Genomic DNA, 18,904 nt, shown 5'->3' on the forward strand with positions numbered 1-18,904 from the left:
TTTTTGTTTTTTTTTTTTTTTATATTCTCTCCGTAGTGAATTGACTCGAATATCTTTCTTTTACGACGATATCAGATGGTTGAGTTACATCGGGATCCAGCAGGAGAGGGCCGGCGTATCAGGGCAACACTGAGAAGAAAAAAGAAGAGAGCACAGGAAAATGGTACAACATTTCAGAAACGGATCAAAGATGTGATAGAGGAAAACGAACGATATAAGGAAATCATAAAGGAGGTAATAACTTAAATTTTGATATATTTCACAGTGCATATATACTGTTGGCGTGCAATTGAAACCGCTAATTTTTAAGGGGCCATGATGCCGATTTGACTAACAATCTCTGGACTGAATTGTTATCGTTGACGCCGTGTCAAAAGCATACATATATTGCATGTGCAAACTGCGTTGCATTTAATATTTATCCCTGTATTATATGTTACGTTCCCAGGTAAACATAAATACTTAAATTTTACCTTGCCATAACTAAAATCGATCAAAACGCTGGTAGAAGAATGTTCGATTAGCGAATTGAAGGGAGGAAAACCCATATTTGCTATATTATTCAAAGCTAAAACATTGTAAAAAATAAATTTGGCATAATTATTTTTTGATCTGATTTCTTATCTCACAAAAAAAAAAGCTGAAAAATCTGCCAGATGATTTTGGGATTACTTTTTTTCATTTTGCTTCTGAATGAAGTTGCTACAATGTTGTCCCTATCAAACTTGGAACTCAACACAACGCCACAATAAAAAGAACTAATTCCGTTTCGGGGCACTTAATGTGTTGGCTACAAACCCTTGTCTTTTTGTTAGAAGAGTGCTGAGATCAAGAGCCTCCTGGAGCAGCTTGGTGAGGACACCAGTGCCTATGATGTCGAGTTCAGACCTCAGCTACACAAAAAAGTGATAGAGCTGCGCATGTCAGATCTTTCCCCTGGTAGGCCGTGTTTACTTACACGTTATAATATTGTATAAAGACTGTTGAACATTGATTATATGTACCGAATATACCTTGTGTGGATCCATTTATAGAAAGTAGGCGTAATAATTCTACCTGCTGACTCCATGTCAGGATTCTTGAGAAGCGATTAGATTGAATATATTTCTATTATTTTATTTAAAATCAACTGTTTTCTTCCGAATATCTCCCTTAAAACTGCCTCGCCTTTTGGTCTTTAGTTGAGCGTTCACCCTGTAAGGTGGCGTTGGGTAATATCCCTTGCCGGGATGAACCATTGTCTCCAAAAATGGTAGTTGCTTTTCCTGCCTAAAGTTTGTCATTTTAGGTAATTGCAGGAGTGCGACAACCGGTTTGCCCTGTTTATATATTGTGACCGGGTGGGGTGTCTTGATGGTAATCTTTGGCAATTTGCTTCGGTGAATTAACAATATCAAGTCATCATGGGTTCTGTGCTATCACATGAAGACAAACAGGAACAAACTGTGGCCTCCCAAAACCCACACACTCACCACGCGCATAAATCCCGCACCCAGGGAAGGTCGTCCTGATATGACCGTAGGACGTTAAACAATACGAAACCACCAAACCTAACATTTACCAGAACATCTTTATCATTGATTTACGGAAGACGTTTTTAATAACAAATCTCGAGGGATTTGTCATGGTATAACGATATTGTAGGTTCCATTCTATTCCATTATGATCAGTTGTCTAGTTTTGGAAGGGGTAAAAACCATGAATGTTGTCATAATTCTACTACATGTATTTTATATCAAATTTGTGTTATTCTTTTTCCATGATTGTATCTCGACTGTCCGTGTTGACACTGGGAATTTTCAGTTAGCATACCTGAACATATTTTTTCATGTTTCTTTAAAGCGTCTTCAGCGACAGAGATGGACCACATGTCGAGTTTTTCTGATGTTAGTGCCTTCACGCACACCACATGTACAGACTCACCCCAGGTCCGGCAGCGCCACCTATTGAGATCTAATAGGTCTATGGGAGGAAGCGATACCGACTGTATGGAACTCGCGGAAACAAATTGCAAGTAAGTATAGACATTGAATTTAGGAAACTTAATACCCCAGTTATGACAAAGCTTCAAGTTAAGACGCAAAATGTTGGACACTTCCAATTTATGACACGAAATGTATTTACTCTTGGAATTGTTAATATTCGATAGCTAAAGAAATATTAATCATGTACGTATATATTAATTATTTAATTGTTTTAGATCTATGAAAGGGAAATAACGTGTGTTTGATCAGTTTCTTGGATATCTTGTTTTACCATTATTTTAGGGCACAGTATGAAAAATTGATTTTTTATTATCTAAAATACTTTAAAAATACTATTATCCTATACAATTATTCATATAATTTCACATTAATGATGTGAAATGTATAATGTGCCATTTATGTCAGTAGATAGCAAAGTCTGGCTTTGGTAAATTTTCTGCTTCAAAACATATATAAGTAGTACTGCTGTCTACAGTGCCAAAGACAAATGATACTTTGACGGATTTCCATTTTTAGAAAGCCAAACTGTTACAAACCGGGTACGCGTCAGTTATCGGGAGAGTCTGACGGTTGTAGAGTGAAGAATGGGCCCACAGAAACAGACAAGATTGATTTCTCCTCAACTGAAAATTACGGGTAAACCATTACAAGCGAGTTTGAGATATAACGTGTATAAATGAAGCTCCTACTGATCTAGGAATGACATTGGAGGGGAGACGATTCAATGAGTATTTAGTCTTTATGTCGACTAACATGTCGATTTTATTTTACAAGGAGGGGAAATCGTTCTTTTTCAGTTGCTAGTTGGAAATGTTGAGCAAAATGTGATCTGTGATTCGAACCAAGTCAATATGTCTTTATCTCCATAATCTGTAGATTCTAGATTATCCAAAGATATGTTTCTACATAGCTGTCTACACATGATACATATGTCCCGTAGTTTAGCGCTCACTAATCTTTATCTGTATGATTATTAGTACCATAAGAATTACACAGAATATACTTCCTTACTATCGGTTATTGTAGCGATGTGTACACTGACATTATTTTCATACGGACGCCAAAAGTAAGTAAACATACCATACAAGTTGGGGAATAAATGGAGTAATTCAGACAAGTACATCGGTTATATCAGAAACATAAACGCTTATAATACCTATATCAGAAAGAAGATTTTGAACTCATTGTCAGATACACCAGCACGCTGGACAACAGTTGTGTTCAGATGAACGACAAAGGCGTACAAGCTGGAGAGGGTCAGCTAAGCAGGCGGCCGAGGTGGAAACCGCCCTGTAAGGAGTCCGCGTGTATCAACAAATACGAAACGGTGGCTTCAATATCAGGTTTGTATCCATTGAAGGTCGGTATCGGTATCTTCTAAAGTCCTGGATATGCTGTTTTATTTTTGTTTTCTTAACTTACGTGTAGCTCCGGAGTCTAAAAATAAATGTGATTAACTCTATTATAATTTTGAATTTCTTCTATATCTTGCTTTTGTTATGACACCGTTGTGTTATTGGTAAACTTTCGGCAGTAAGTGACTAAATAATTAATGAGATGAAGTAATTGATTTTACTACCTAATCAGTTGATCGGGGCATGTGCTATGTTTGCATACTCTAGAATAGTAAGAATGTGTCCCAGATTGCACAAGTTTTGTTAGCTCAGAATGTTTGCATGTGTTTACCATACCTTGGTTATCGAACTGCACATTTCCTCTCGACCTAATCTAATTTGAAATCCACCAACCTAACCAGTCTTTGTCACCTTTCCCGTTCCTAGTTTGGGTACAATGCACCCATCCAAGGTTCTCGAACGTTTCTTAACTCCATAACCTTTACTTTTCTATCGTAAACTACATGTACTATATCTTAAATTTAAGAAAATTTCTGAAACTCCGAGAGATTGAGGTTAGATAATATTTAACATCTGATTGCGTACTTAAAGTGATATTGTCACTATACAGAGCGATAAAGATTAAATTTGTTCATATGTACACTTTAAATATGTTTTAATATGCTGATTGTCCAATATGCATGTGCTATAAACTGAACCATACATATGTATGCCATTAACAGCATGAACGCTCGAAACTGAATTGTGTTTATTCATGCATTGAGAATGATATAATTTTATAATTACACTGAAGCCTCGTTAGACGGACAACCAATCAGCATTCACAAAAGATCATCCAGTTCTATTTGTATCCGCGGTATATACTATTTATAGGTAAAATGTGGTCAGAAAAAATGTGTAGTACATCATATGAACTCTATTCTGGTGACATAGCAACCATTCTTGCTACGTCACTGTATTTCTCTAAAAGGTACTTTCATCGGAGTTTCTTCTAAATAATCCCTCGAATCAGAGGCCAATGAGAGAGTTCTTGGTTTTTTATCAGATAATTAGAGCTGACCTGGTATGTCCGGACTGGCGAGGCGACTTGTCCTATAAATAATGCGTTCCTGTCTGACAAATTATATTGTATACATCTGTTACTAACAATGACGATGTTGACGTTTTGTCTGGTGATATCGTTTAACCTCATCTAATGGACTACAAGCATTGTTATATAAGGCGGCATTTTGATTTATACTAAATAAGATTCCTATACTCTGCTAGAATGTTACTCGTCTACTAATCTAAAACTGCTCTCCAATTTGGGTTATAGGCAGTAATAGCTTGAACCGCTTCATATTCGTTAATTAACTTAGTAGATTTGTTTTCGGGTTATACGACTTCATTAATTCTTATAAAGCTAATGTTTTTTAGTTCCATTCTGACGTGTCAGTACTTTCAAAAATCGGTGCCATTAAACACAGAAATCACACCATTACTTCCGCTGTATGTCATCCCTTGTCATTGCCGGAATGTCTAGTATCATTTTATCAGAAATCATCAAGCTGTCACTACACAACTAGAATAAAATCAAAATTTACCTTCCTTAATATGCTGTGTAAGGCGGTACACGCACAAGTCGATTGGACCTCCATGATGAGTACAATATCAAACAGTATACAAATACTTGTATAAAGTTTTTATTCCTTATATCCTGTCTTCTATCTGACTAAAGAAAAGTTTATTTTGCATACTGGTATCAAATATCGCCATTTTATACTGATTCATATCTTGGTCCCAAATTTTCTCGTATCAATAAACAATACCGTTCTTACTGAAGTAGGTATGCGAGATAAGAATCAAAAAAATCAAAACTTGGATTTTATCATTAAACTATTACAATATAAGTCTAGTAAAATAACTTTTGGATAGAATAATATTTTCATAGCAATCTTATCTCATTATAAGAGAAACGTTGATTGTTCAACTGTATCTTAATAATAAGAAATCACTACTTGTTACTTGAAAGTATCAGAACGCAATTTGATCGCGATGCCATTGTCAAATAACACGTCCGATGCGATATTCGACATGTCATTAAATAACATTTAGCAGGTAACATGTTTGTCGATCAGAACTAGATACATATGGTCCTTTTTTCTTTTGCCTCGTAGAAACAAATTGGTATTCAACCTAATCTTGTAGCATTTGAAAAATAACGATAAAAATTCTCCACTTTTAGTTTAACTATTTCATTGTTTCGTACAAATCCCATATTACCCAGAATGGTACATTTTTTTAACACGAAATGATTACCTTTGCTCCCATTTTGAGAACGTGGTACTTAGATAAGAAGACGCACTTTTGTGCTTTTTTCCATGGTCATCGCTTACTTTTAGTTTATCCATTGTCATTTTGTCGATTTTGACATTACATTCACACTTTGACTATGCCTTGGTACTTAACAAAACTTACGTCCTTACTTCCACTTGTAGTCCATTAGTGTGTCACGTGAGCTGTCTGTATGACTAACAATGACTGATCTGTTGCAGAGCATGAAGGAGGCCAAATAACACTAACCCTTCTGTAATAGTAACGGTATGTAGCATACGGTGGTCATTATCTCGTCAAATCTCGTACAACCTGAAAATAATCACAATTCAACGTACACAAATAATAGGGAAAAGGATATCAAACAAATGGAATTTGAAGTAGCAGTATACGCATTTAAGCATTTTTTTAGTGACTTTCTACAATGTTATGAAATTAAATTTTGATCTTTATCTTAAAGTTTACATTAAGTAGTAATCTTCAGTTATAAATTGACATTCTAATTTGTTCATTTATAAATTAAGAGGTTGTGAGACGTAGATTTTACGAAGAATATATTAGATGGCATGTAATTATGGTACCGATATATAAGTGAAGTTTGTTTGTAGAAGAACAGTTTGTGTGTACTAACACTAACACGAGTTTATACTGGACTGATGTATTAAAAAGTATTGCATTGTGTATATATAAATTGTATATTGAAGGTTTTTTGCGGCCACAGAGGTTGTACTGGCACCTGAATGTCACAGCGTAGGATTACACTTGACACAATACATAGATATATATATTATAATCATATGTTGCTTCATGTACAAAATGGAATAGATATGCTTTCAAAGAATATGTTATGTGCTTTGTAATAGTTATCATTTCTGTGTAGTGTTTAATAACCTTTAATTTGAATATCTAAATTCCACTAGTAGTAACGTCAAGCAACTACAACTTAACGCCACATTTCATTTTGTATAAAAGTGTTTCTGGAGGTCGGTCTGTTGATAGGATTATAGCTGTAAACACAATATCAACAGCACGTGAAGACAGATCAATCTGATGAAATTGTCAAAAACGAAGGTGCAATGCTGCATATTTCCAAGATGTGACCGATATCCCATGTCTAAAGGTTTATATGTAACATAAAGCGTTTGTGAGAAGGAGAGAAATTCAGACCAGGTCACTAATTTATCACTAAGCGATTCTATGAATGTGGTTTTACATCCTTTAATACCATTACGCTACTTCTGATTATTGAAAATATATTCTCAATAAATTGACGTATGTATATACTAGAAAACGCCTTTGCATTAGGTATATTTATTTATATACATTTACTTTTAGACAAATAACAAACAGATATTGGATGCTATCATTTTATGTGAACATTCTAGAACGGACGGTAGAAATGTCCCCAAGTAGACGTCTGAATGCCCTAATACAGTGCAGTCCTATGACGGTGAACGCCCTTGTCCACGAGGAGGAGACCATTCCAGCGCCTGCCTGGCAACATGGTTACATAGGAAGGGGAAAGGGGGAGCCTGATGTCCTAGAACCTCTCCTGGAGGGATGTAGACAGGCTGCAGCTAAATCGTGTGGTTCCACGAAAAAACGAAAGTTGGAAACAAGACTGGACGATATAACAGAATAACAAGCTGTTCGATATTTGTTATTGGTTACATATATATTTCCGCATTTATTTATGTGTTTGTGCACTATCAGTTTGCATTTTAGAAATGTTTTAAGAAGAATTTTACAGAATATAGGTATAATTTAGCCTGTATCGCTTGATTTGCTTTAGATAACCTTATCCAAAACTGAAGGTCGACTCCTCTACATTTACAGAAGTCATGTAAATAAACTATTTAAACTATTCGTAAACACACTATACATCAAATTTCTAAAAATCAGTTGATGTATCGAATTGCATAAGTACTAGTTCCATTCCAAACGAAACAGTATTCTGGTCTTTAACTGGAATCTAGTTAATGGGTATTGGTGACGTTTCTCAGTGTTCCCTATAAATCACCGAAATTTGCACTTAAGTAGATAATTCTGTTACCTTTTAGTGACAATGAGAAAAAAATTGTCATTCATTAACCGTTTTTAATGTTAAATGCAATACTTTGCCGTTCAACTAATTATTAAATTGTTCTGCGTATCCTGTCACTGTTTTCATAGTTATGTATGGAAGGGCTATTTAAACACTACAAATGTACACGTCCTCACGGTTATTTTGTTTTAAGTGCTTTTCATGATAAAACTTGTGCTAAATGATTGCGCTAGATGTAGTTCCTGTATTGTTTTTCGCGGCAATTATCCTAAATTCGACAATGTATCTATCGCCAATCTGTTCAACTAAATTGTGTTAAATCTTATTGCGTCGAAATAATAAGGCATGCTATACTCGTGAACATTTTCCGTAAATATGTTCCAATAAACATTCGATTGAGGTACACATTGTGCAATGAATGCGTGGTTAGAATCTTACAGCACAGATACAAATGTAGTTATTCATAACAAGCCGTTTATTTCTGGCTTAGAGAATGAACGACCGCACATTATTTGTCTCTTATCTTCGTTTTTCTCTCTAGCTCAAGGAAAACTGAAAAATGAAACATATAATTTAACAAAATGTTAGCTTCTTCGTTTCAAAATCCACTACATAGAATCGATCGAAATACTGACCTATAGTATTTGGTTGGATATGTACACAACACATGAGTATCGAACAAGTAATTATTCAATGCAATTAGTTGGATATCATTTAGCCCGGATAAATATTTTCTCTTGTACATAAATATCACATGATTTGCAATCTTTCAGTTCATTATTTACTTAACGAGATTGTCAAAAGCAAGCTTAGCAATACCCTTGATTGGTCGAATAGACATCATTGTAGTTGAAACAAACTCCCTCCAGACGTATTTGTACAGTATTCAATTTGTTTTTGTTTCAGTATTACATATTATTATCATGGCTAACATTTCACAACGTTTTAGGTTATTTGGTCAGTAGTTTGTAGAAGCATTGGGCCATCATACCTACTGTCAGAAATGTTCCTCTATTCAGCGAGTTGTTATTTCCGGTGCTACAAATGTAGTTGCAAGATGAATGATATAAATGTATTTATACACTGTATATGTATTTATACAATTGTAAACATACATGTATATATATATAATCTGTAGATGTTCGGAGACCGATGAAGCAGTGTTGTTCTAATTATTGTTATACAAACTGTGGCTGCTTCAATCTCGATATTTTATTACATTTGTTATTGTAATGAGAAAAAAAAGTATTAAATTAAATTTCCCTAAACTTATGTTTTTGCTATCGTTATTTTTGCATGTGCAATGCAGCATCCGTTCGACTAGAGGTGAGATATATCACTACCTACATACACGTATATCAGTTATATTGCATGTGAAATATACTATTGTGTCTAAATACATTGTACACGTACAGCAGTTCGATTACAGATGAGATTTTACAGTGTGTCTACATATGATAACAAAATTGAAACCCAGCGATAGTGAGAAGAAGCAGAAGCCTCATCTGAATTGATATTATCATGGTTAGTTATCGTGACAAATTCTTTTAGATATCGGCAATATTGAAGTAGATTTAAGGTGTTATATTTATATTTCCACTCAATTCAGACTCAATGAACCTACCACAGTTAGCTCGAGTCATTTTTCAATGAACTATATCAAGTCCGGCGTAGGAATACATTTGTCGAGCTTGGACTATATTTTTTTTAATTCCTTTTCAAAAGTGATCATATTTATATGAAATAAATTCCTTTAAAACTAATATTTGTTTTAATTCGCTATTAAGTTTGTTCACGAAAGAAATCCTGAAAGTATTAACCATATGTAGACGAAGAGTAATGACGTACATTTCGGTAAGTTCCGTGGTAGACTTGCACAAGTCCCTATTTGTCAAAGACAAAATATTGCATATCGCAGTTCATAAAATTTGTCTCAAGACCTATTGAGGTTTATACCCCCATACACCTCAACATAACATCATTCAATCCTTAAATAACCATCCTTATTGATGTAAGGGACATGTGTCGTATAAAGGGAATTTGTTTCCGCTAGAGCGCCCGAGGTTCAATTCGCGTTGATCTGTCATTTTTATTAGCTCACCTTGTCTAAAGGACTTATGACATGGAGCGGCGTCCATCGTCCGGTAACTTTTCCTGAAAATTGCTACTTGTCATGAAAAGCCGTGTGAAAATGGCAGCTCCGGCTGTGTGCATTCAAGTGCAAAGTGTTAAGAAAGACATAGGTTGGTTGCTAAAGACGCAATAACCACGGACAATAATTTGTGAACCGCTTTGAGACGGTTATGCAGGCCTATATAGCGTTACATACATTTCCAAATCATTATTTATTTGAAATCCCTTCCATTCGCGCTGTCACAGTACTTTCAGTACTTTGATTGATTTACAAATTGACGCACATTCTTACAATCTTCATTGTAAAGAAAACGTCGGATATGTATGCTGTACTGTATACGTATTTTATATCATTCATTAATCCTATATAAAATCCATTATCTACGCCTGTATATGTCGGAAACATCTTGGTTTAGTCGGGAACACTCACCTGTCATGTTTGTCTAATGTCTACGTTCACATGGAAGTTATCTCCCTTGTATTAAGTTCTTCCTGTGTTGACAACTTTGGTGACAGGTGGTCTAGTGTTGACGTTCAGCATCAGACTCGGGTTAGCTGATTGGTCTCCCCTCGGGAGTGCGTCCAACTCGTGCAGGTAAGATTAAATCTACTCGCTTTCTATTTAAACATGTAACTGTAAGTCATACACGTGCGTGGTCAAATTCCCGAAAGTTTGAAGCCACAGGGAAGTAATTATATGAATTTGTGGACAAGTGACGCCCACTCCAATACTGCTCAGCTCGATGCACGTGAAAACAGGTAACAGTTAGGCTACGAACCCGAGACAATATAAGGCCTAGTTTGGTTTATTATTAGTCACGCTCTACTGAATAAGCTAAAGAAAATTAATTAGGCCTAGTGATTTTTATATATAAAAATATATAGAATCGATGTACCAGTCGAGTCGGTATAGCGGAAAGTAGTTACAAATTACAGTATTTTTAAATGTAAGTTGTAACGTTAAATGATAGGAAATGTGCACAATACCCCCAGGGGAAGAACTTGCTATGTGAGTTATATAGGGATGACAGCAATGTTTTTTGTGTCAAGACAGAGTGATTTTTTCTTGGATATAGACCATGTTTTCAGCAAATATCTTTTAGTAATATATTATTTATCTTGTTGTAAACAACTAAAGCATTATTTAAGCTATGCACATTCATGTTAGCAATTCAGTTTTTTCTTTCATACATACCTGAGCATGAAACCAGAGACCTATATACTATATATAGGTCTCTGATGAAACTAAATAATATTTTCATTGATGTTTATAATTAACTTGTAAATTACAACAAAAAAAAAAAAAAAACTGATGTACAAATCCACCAATTCATTAATACAATTACGGATAATATTTTTGAAAAATTATTAAGTTCAAATATCCCTTCCATGGCCTGTTAAATTATGTGACGTATGTGACATCAAAGACAACAGATTTGTGCCTCTGTCAGTATCTGGAAAATTAATTCATGAGAGGTCTCATCACTTTCGAAACAAAAATGTGCAGCTATGAAATGAGGAAGACACCGCAATGTAAATTCTTATTGCTGGATGCCAAGGGGATAACTAACTTTACTATATAGGTTATATTGGGAAATCACATTTTTGAGGGGCCGCGGTGGCCAAGTGGTTAAGATGTCCCGACACTTTAACACTAGCCCTCCACCTCGGGGCCGCAGTGGCCGAGTGGTTAAGGTGTCCCGACACTTTAACACTAGCCCTCCACCTCTGGGTTGTGAGTTCGAAACCTACGTGGGGCAGTTGCCAGGTACTGACGGTAGGCCGGTGGTTTTTCTCCGGGTATTCCGGCTTTCCTCAACCTCCAAACCTGGCACGTCCTTAAATGACCCTGGCTGTTAATAGGACGTTAAAACAAAAACAAAGCAAACACATTTTTGAGATTGATCTTTAAATGTTGGGGGGTCTTTTCTCAGCTGTGTTGTGGCTGGAATCCTGGTAATTAATTAACCACAATATACTGTTCTAGATTAGAGGGAACTTCTCTTAATGTCAGTCGGTTGAGTGTAAGACTAGAGTCCCAGGTACGATCCCTAGAGGACTAGGTATTGAAACAAACGTAGGTATATTCTCTCTTTTACACATATAGATGTAGTTAATGTACTAACACAACATTGCATTCATCTTTATGATATTATATCAGGGTTTTTTTTTATAGTTTTTTTGGGGCTGTTAATGGACCCCATACCCATGATTGGCATGAATTCCAACCTTATTTAGGCCAAATTCCCAAAATTTGCAGTTTATCCCAGAAAAAATATTTCCCGATTCATCAATTTTCTTCCCAAAATGAGTCACAAAGGTCCCATCCCAAAACAATGAGAAAAGAACAATGTATATCTTATCCAACCATATCTCTACCAGTGTACAACACACAACATCAGATAAAAATCTGTAAAACAATGTATATCTTATCCAACCATATCTCTACCAGTGTACAACACAGAACATCAGACCTGATAAAAATCTGTAAGTCAGAGCCGCATTGTTGGTAACTACTCCATCCACTGCCCTGTAGCTGTATCTATTGTAAAATTGATAATCCTGATGTACCAGATGTTCTCTCTAATGACACAAACATATGCTGGTGACATGTCCCAGAAATCCTACTGGATTAAAGGGATAGTACATTTTGTAGCATATGTCCAATAATACCAACTTCTGTATATAGGAACCACAAGGACCAATTATAATTTTTAAGCATTTAGTGGTGCTCGGACTATAAGGTAACATTACCTGTTTATAATCCAGTGGAACTCAGAAACAACCTGTAACTATATACCATCAGGTGTACAATACAATAATACGTGTAGCTCTCACATAGAGTAAAGTGTAAGAACAATATTGACACTTAATATAAGGGTATAATATAATATTGACTCTGAAATTATCAGTAAGTTTAGAATGTTATTAGACCATAGCAATGACATCATCCAAAAATCCTTATCATAAAAATCATCCAGAAACAACATGCTTATAAGGAAATCTGCAGCTAGGGACCTACAACATTCGACAGCATCTCTAGATATTGGGGATCAAAATAAATGTTGACCAAATAAGGACCACTTGTTTCGTATCAACATCTTTTGTTGTAAAATGTGATGAGATAGAATACAAGCTATTTATAGTCTGAGATCAGAACATATTGATCCAGTAATTGAATCAGCTAAGCTATTCTTACAGGTAATGTTTGCTAATTAAGGCACTATATCACCTATACATCATTTCTGCAAGAAAACAGATTTGTTACCAGTTTCTTAGAGGATATTTAATGTAAATGTACTGAATCAGGAGTTGAACTTGCAAATGTTATCGGCCAAGCATTGAGTAAATAGGAATTTAAGTCGTTTAATTGTGTTATCTTGCGAAAAGAAAAAAAATGCCTTTTAAATCATTCAAAACAAATGAATGTGTCATTGTGATAAAGGCCCAATAAGATAAGTCAATAAATGCTACCCCAATGCTATCCATTGTAAATGTCACAGCTCTTGGTGATTCTATACCATTGTGAGGGTTTAGTTTGTATTGGGAAGTGTGTGGGTATTAAATGAAGGTTTAAACTATAAATTACCTGTTATATATAGGTCTTTGTGAAACCTGGAACCCCAGGGCTCCCTACTTAACCCTACACATCTAGTCTACTCATACCTACCTGGTGAAACACTTTAATTATGTTATGTAACACCATTCAAAACTCCAGGTAACTGATCATGAGTATTGTACAGTTCTAGTCTTGATAGAACATCATAGGATCGAAGTGAATACAACGGTTATGGACCTGATCTTGCTCTCCTGGAGTGGACGTACATCCTTTATAACTACATGTACGTACCACTAGTGAAAGTGACCACACAATGCGGTTTATTGAAGGCTTACTTTTTACCTGATGTACGTCCTTTATAGACAGGTAGGATATTTACATCAGTCCTGTCAGTTCTTCAAAATAGAAATGGAGGAGAAAGAGCTAAAGCATTAATATTGTCTTCAGACCCTGCAAATAGGATTGAGGTATGTACTGTACTGACATACAGATGATGTACATATGAGGTATGTACCGTCCTGGCATACAGATGATGTACACAGAGGTATGTACTGTCCTGACATACAGATGATGTACATATGAGGTATGTACCTGTCCTGACATACAGATGATGTACATATGAGGTATGTACCTTCCTGACATACAGATGATGTACATATGAGGTATGTACCTTCCTGACATACAGATGATGTACATATGAGGTATGTACTGTACTGACATACAGATGATGTACATATGAGGTATGTACTGTCCTGACATACAGATGATGTACATATGAGGTATGTACCTGTCCTGACATACAGATGATGTACATATGAGGTATGTACTGTCCTGACATACAGATGATGTACAATCATTTGAGGTATGTACTGTCCTGACATACAGATGATGTACATATGAGGTATGTACCTGTCCTGACATACAGATGATGTACATATGAGGTATGTACCGTCCTGACATACAGATGATGTACAATCATATGAGGTATGTACCTTCCTGACATACAGATGATGTACATATGAGGTATGTACTGTCCTGACATACAGATGATGTACATATGATGGTACAGATGATGTACATATGAGGTATGTACTGTCCTGACATACAGATGATGTACATATGAGGTATGTACTGTCCTGACATACAGATGATGTACATATGAGGTATGTACTGTACTGACATACAGATGATGTACATATGAGGTATGTACCATCCTGACATACAGATGATGTACATATGAGGTATGTACCGTCCTGACATACAGATGATGTACATATGAGGTATGTACCGTCCTGACATACAGATGATGTACATATGAGGTATGTACCGTCCTGACATACAGATGATGTACATATGAGGTATGTACTGTACATGTCCTGACATACAGATGATGTACATATGAGGTATGTACTGTACTGACATACAGATGATGTACATATGAGGTATGTACCATCCTGACATACAGATGATGTACATATGAGGTATGTACCGTCCTGACATACAGATGATGTACATATGAGGTATGTACTGTCCTGACATACAGATGATGTACATATGAGGTATGTACCGTCCTGACATACAGATGATGTACATATGAGGTATGTACCGTCCTGACATACAGATGATGTACATATGAGGTATGTACTGTCCTGACATACAGATGATGTACATATGAGGTATGTACCATCCTGACATACACATGATGTACATATGAGGTATGTACTGTCCTGACATACACATGATGTACAATCATATGAGGTATGTACCGTCCTGACATACAGATGATGTACATATGAGGTATGTACTTTCCTGACATACAGATGATGTACATATGAGGTATGTACTGTCCTGACATACAGATGATGTACAATCATAGGAGGTATGTACTGTCCTGACATACAGATGATGTACATATGAGGTATGTACCGTCCTGACATACAGATGGTGTAGAATCATATGAGGTATGTACCGTCCTGACATACAGATGATGTACATATAAGGTATGTACTGTCCTGACATACAGATGATGTACAATTGTATGACGTGTTTGTTCCATGAGCTAGTTGTTTTATACACTAATTTAACTTCACTATCAGAGATATGAAAGGTTTCATAATTAATCCCCCCTCCCCAATAGGAAACATTAACAGGTAAGTTTTTAATTAACAACCACTGCATGATATAAATCAGCTGATGATATTAAAATGATCTGACCCGTCAGGCCTCCAGTACAATCCAGTATTGACCTTGTTTTAATTAGTATCCACAGGTAAATCTTATAGCACTTTTAACCGCCACAGGGTCACTCACTCAGTCTTAAATTACAAAAAGTCTAGAACTCTGGACCAGTGTTCATGATCTTGGGACACTGTCAATTCAAGATGACATATCTTACTAACATTAGACCTGGCTATACTACTGACATCTGGGATGACGTACTTGGACATCTGGGAACTGATACTACTGGACATCTGAGACTATACTACTGGGACATCTGGGACTGACTACTGATGGGACATCTGACTGATACTACTGGGACATCTGACACTGATACTACGGGACATCTGACACTGATACTACTGGGACATCTGATACTTACTGGGACTACTGGGACATTCTGACACTTGATTACTTATGGGACATCTGATACTACTGGGACATCTGATACGATACTACGGGACATCTGGATACTGGCTACTACTGGGACTCTGAGAGACTGATACTACTGGGACATCTGGTACTGGTACTACTGGGACATCTGGTACTGATACTACTGGGACATCTGAGACTGATACTACTGGGACATCTGGTACTGGTACTACTGGGACATCTGAGACTGATACTACTGGGACATCTGGTACTGGTACTACTGGGACATCTGGTACTGATACTACTGGGACATCTGGTACTGATACTACTGGGACATCTGGTACTGATACTACTGGGACATCTGAGACTGATACTACTGGGACATCTGACACTGATACTACTGGGACATCTGACACTGATACTACTGGGACATCTGACACTGATACTACTGGGACATCTGGTACTGGTACTACTGGGACATCTGATACTGATACTACTGGGACATCTGGTACTGGTACTACTGGGACATCTGGTACTGATACTACTGGGACATCTGAGACTGATACTACTGGGACATCTGGTACTGGTACTACTGGGACATCTGGGACTGATACTACTGGGACATCTGGTACTGGTACTACTGGGACATCTGACACTGATACTACTGGAACATCTGACACTGATACTACGGGGACATCTGACACTGATACTACTGGGACATCTGGTACTGGTACTACTGGGACATCTGGGACTGATACAACTGGCACATCTGAAACTGATACTACTGGGACATCTGAGACTGATACTACTAGGACATCTGGGACTGATACTACTGGGACATCTGGGACTGATACTACTGGGACATCTGGGACTGGTACTACTGGGACATCTGATACTACTGGGACATCTGAGACTGATACAACTGGCACATCTGAGACTGATACTACTGGCACATCTGACACTGATACTACTGGGACATCTGATACTACTGAGACATCTGATACTACTGGGACATCTGGGACTGATACTACTGGGACATCTGATACTGATACTACTGGGACATCTGAGACTGATACTACTGGGACATCTGGTACTGGTACTACTGGGACATCTGGGACTGATACTACTGGGACATCTGATACTACTGGGACATCTGACACTGATACTACTGGGACATCTGACACTGATACTACTGGGACATCTGATAGTACTGGGACATCTGACACTGATACTACTGGGACATCCGAGACTGATACTACTGGGACTGATACTACTGGGACATCTGAGACTGATACTACTGGGACATCCGAGACTGATACTACTGGGACTGATACTACTGGGACATCTGGGACTGATACTACTGGGACATCTGATACTACTGGGACTGATACTACTGGGACATCTGAGACTGATACTACTGGGACATCTGACACTGATAATACTGGGACATCTGATACTGATAGTACTGGGACATCTGACACTGATACTACTGGGACATCTGAGACGGATACTACTGGGACATATGGGACTGGTACTTACTTGGACATATCTGAGACTTAACTACTAACTGGGACCTTTCTGGGATAACATGGAATGTGAATGAAATATATTTTATCTGAAGATTGACCCTGCTGAATCTGGTCCTATCGGTCTCTGTACTCACAGACTTTTGTCTCATGATCATAAAACGAAATATATTAAAAATCCCAACCCTATAACCATACACATATATATATACAATGTATGGATCTCACCGGTCATTAGCTATTACTGGAACAGGAGAGATAGCCCTACGTAATAAAATGGGGAAATATTTGGTGTATTAGTACTTCTAATTAGAACCCTAACGGAAATAAAAAGCTTTCGGAAAACTTGTCACAAACATCTGTTTGCCAGGAAAAGGTTAACAGAAGTTTAATTAATATTTTACTCTTGTTGCTGAAATGGCGACTAATGAGGCCAACATATCATCCTAGCCTTCTTGTTAATAAGATGTAAAAGTTTCAATAAAGCTTCACAATTATCCGGCAGATGTTTATTGATCTAATCAATCAACTGAAAAACAAAAGAAAAAAAATGAAAAAATATATATCAGAACGTAAGAATTGTTTTTTATTTGAATACCATGACCGACTGTTAAAGTACAAATGTATACTCCCATGATAATTCAATTGATAACCAGTCACTGCCTCCTTATAAAAATTGTTGTTCCAGTTAACGTGTACACTAGTGTATAATCTGCATAGTACAGCATACATATTTTAATGATGATATTCACTTGTAATAGAGTAAACAAAAATAATTTTATTCATGAGTTGAGATATTAAATTAAAATTTGTACACACAGTCTTACAAAGTCTACACAAAGGTTGTATACAGTCGTAGGTGTACACTAATGGAAAGTCTGCTATTGTTGGGGGACCATAAGTCGGGTGTATAGGGCAGCTTTTAAAGGTGACCTTTTTGTGGAGATCAGGGAGAGTGATGTGGGTATAGGTTTTTGTCGCCGGAGTGCTGACAGATTGCCTGTTTAACACATTATAGTGCTGACGTGGCTATCGAGTAGCTGTTGTAGTGGATGTAGGATTATATCATGTTTTTTTCAACTTGTCAATAGTTGAGGTCAGACATATCTCCGATATGAGGACCACACTGGATAACATTGAGAGATATCTGAAGACCTAAGTACCTGTGTGTGAGTACGTTTTTATTACTTTGGGTGTAAACATATATATAAATATATACAGTACATATCACAGGCTAAATTCATGAGTTATGATTGGATAAAGTATCATCTGTTCAATTAGTCTGGTCTGGTATATACTCTGACTCCAATCCAATGGCTGATGAGGTTAAGTCCTCCTCAGATGTTAGTGTTACAGTATCCACTGTATGTACCAATATAATGTTACAGTATCCACTGTAT

General features: G+C 36.7%; 3 protein-coding genes across 3 annotated transcripts in view; 2 read left to right on the forward strand and 1 right to left on the reverse strand.

Annotated features, from left to right (window-relative positions):
* The window catches only part of LOC117335905 (gamma-aminobutyric acid type B receptor subunit 2-like), a 46,167-nt gene extending 37,198 nt beyond the window's left edge, over nt 1–8,969 (forward strand). Inside the window, 2 exon segments of the mRNA XM_033896174.1 lie at nt 3,177–3,328; nt 7,039–8,969. Coding sequence (XP_033752065.1) covers nt 3,177–3,328; nt 7,039–7,295 — 409 coding nt within the window. The 3' untranslated portion in view covers nt 7,296–8,969.
* Nucleotides 8,970–10,332: 1,363 nt separating this feature from the next.
* Nucleotides 10,333–18,904, forward strand: part of LOC117335914 (mucin-17-like) — a 99,196-nt gene continuing 90,624 nt past the window's right edge. The window contains 1 exon segment of the mRNA XM_033896195.1: nt 10,333–10,425. The gene's annotated coding sequence lies outside the window, so the exon portion shown is untranslated.
* Nucleotides 16,062–17,656, reverse strand: LOC117335910 (protein PELPK1-like). Its single transcript, XM_033896190.1, has 2 exons — nt 17,518–17,656; nt 16,062–17,209 (listed from the first exon to the last, which is right to left on the reverse strand). Exons 1-2 carry the CDS (start codon nt 17,654–17,656, stop codon nt 16,062–16,064), a joined length of 1,287 nt encoding a protein of 428 aa, XP_033752081.1.

This window comes from Pecten maximus, chromosome 10, assembly GCF_902652985.1.
Source record: "Pecten maximus chromosome 10, xPecMax1.1, whole genome shotgun sequence".
Lineage (NCBI taxonomy): Eukaryota > Metazoa > Mollusca > Bivalvia > Pectinida > Pectinidae > Pecten > Pecten maximus.

Bases quoted from the DNA above. Each gene is read 5' to 3' on its own strand.
- LOC117335910 (XM_033896190.1), bottom strand. From the start codon at position 17,656: ATGAGACAAAAGTCTGTGAGTACAGAGACCGATAGGACCAGATTCAGC. The intron at 17,210-17,517 runs GTAAGTACCAGT...ATGTCCCAGTAG, and splicing joins TAAGTCTCAGATATGTCCAA to TATCAGTGTCAGATGTCCCA.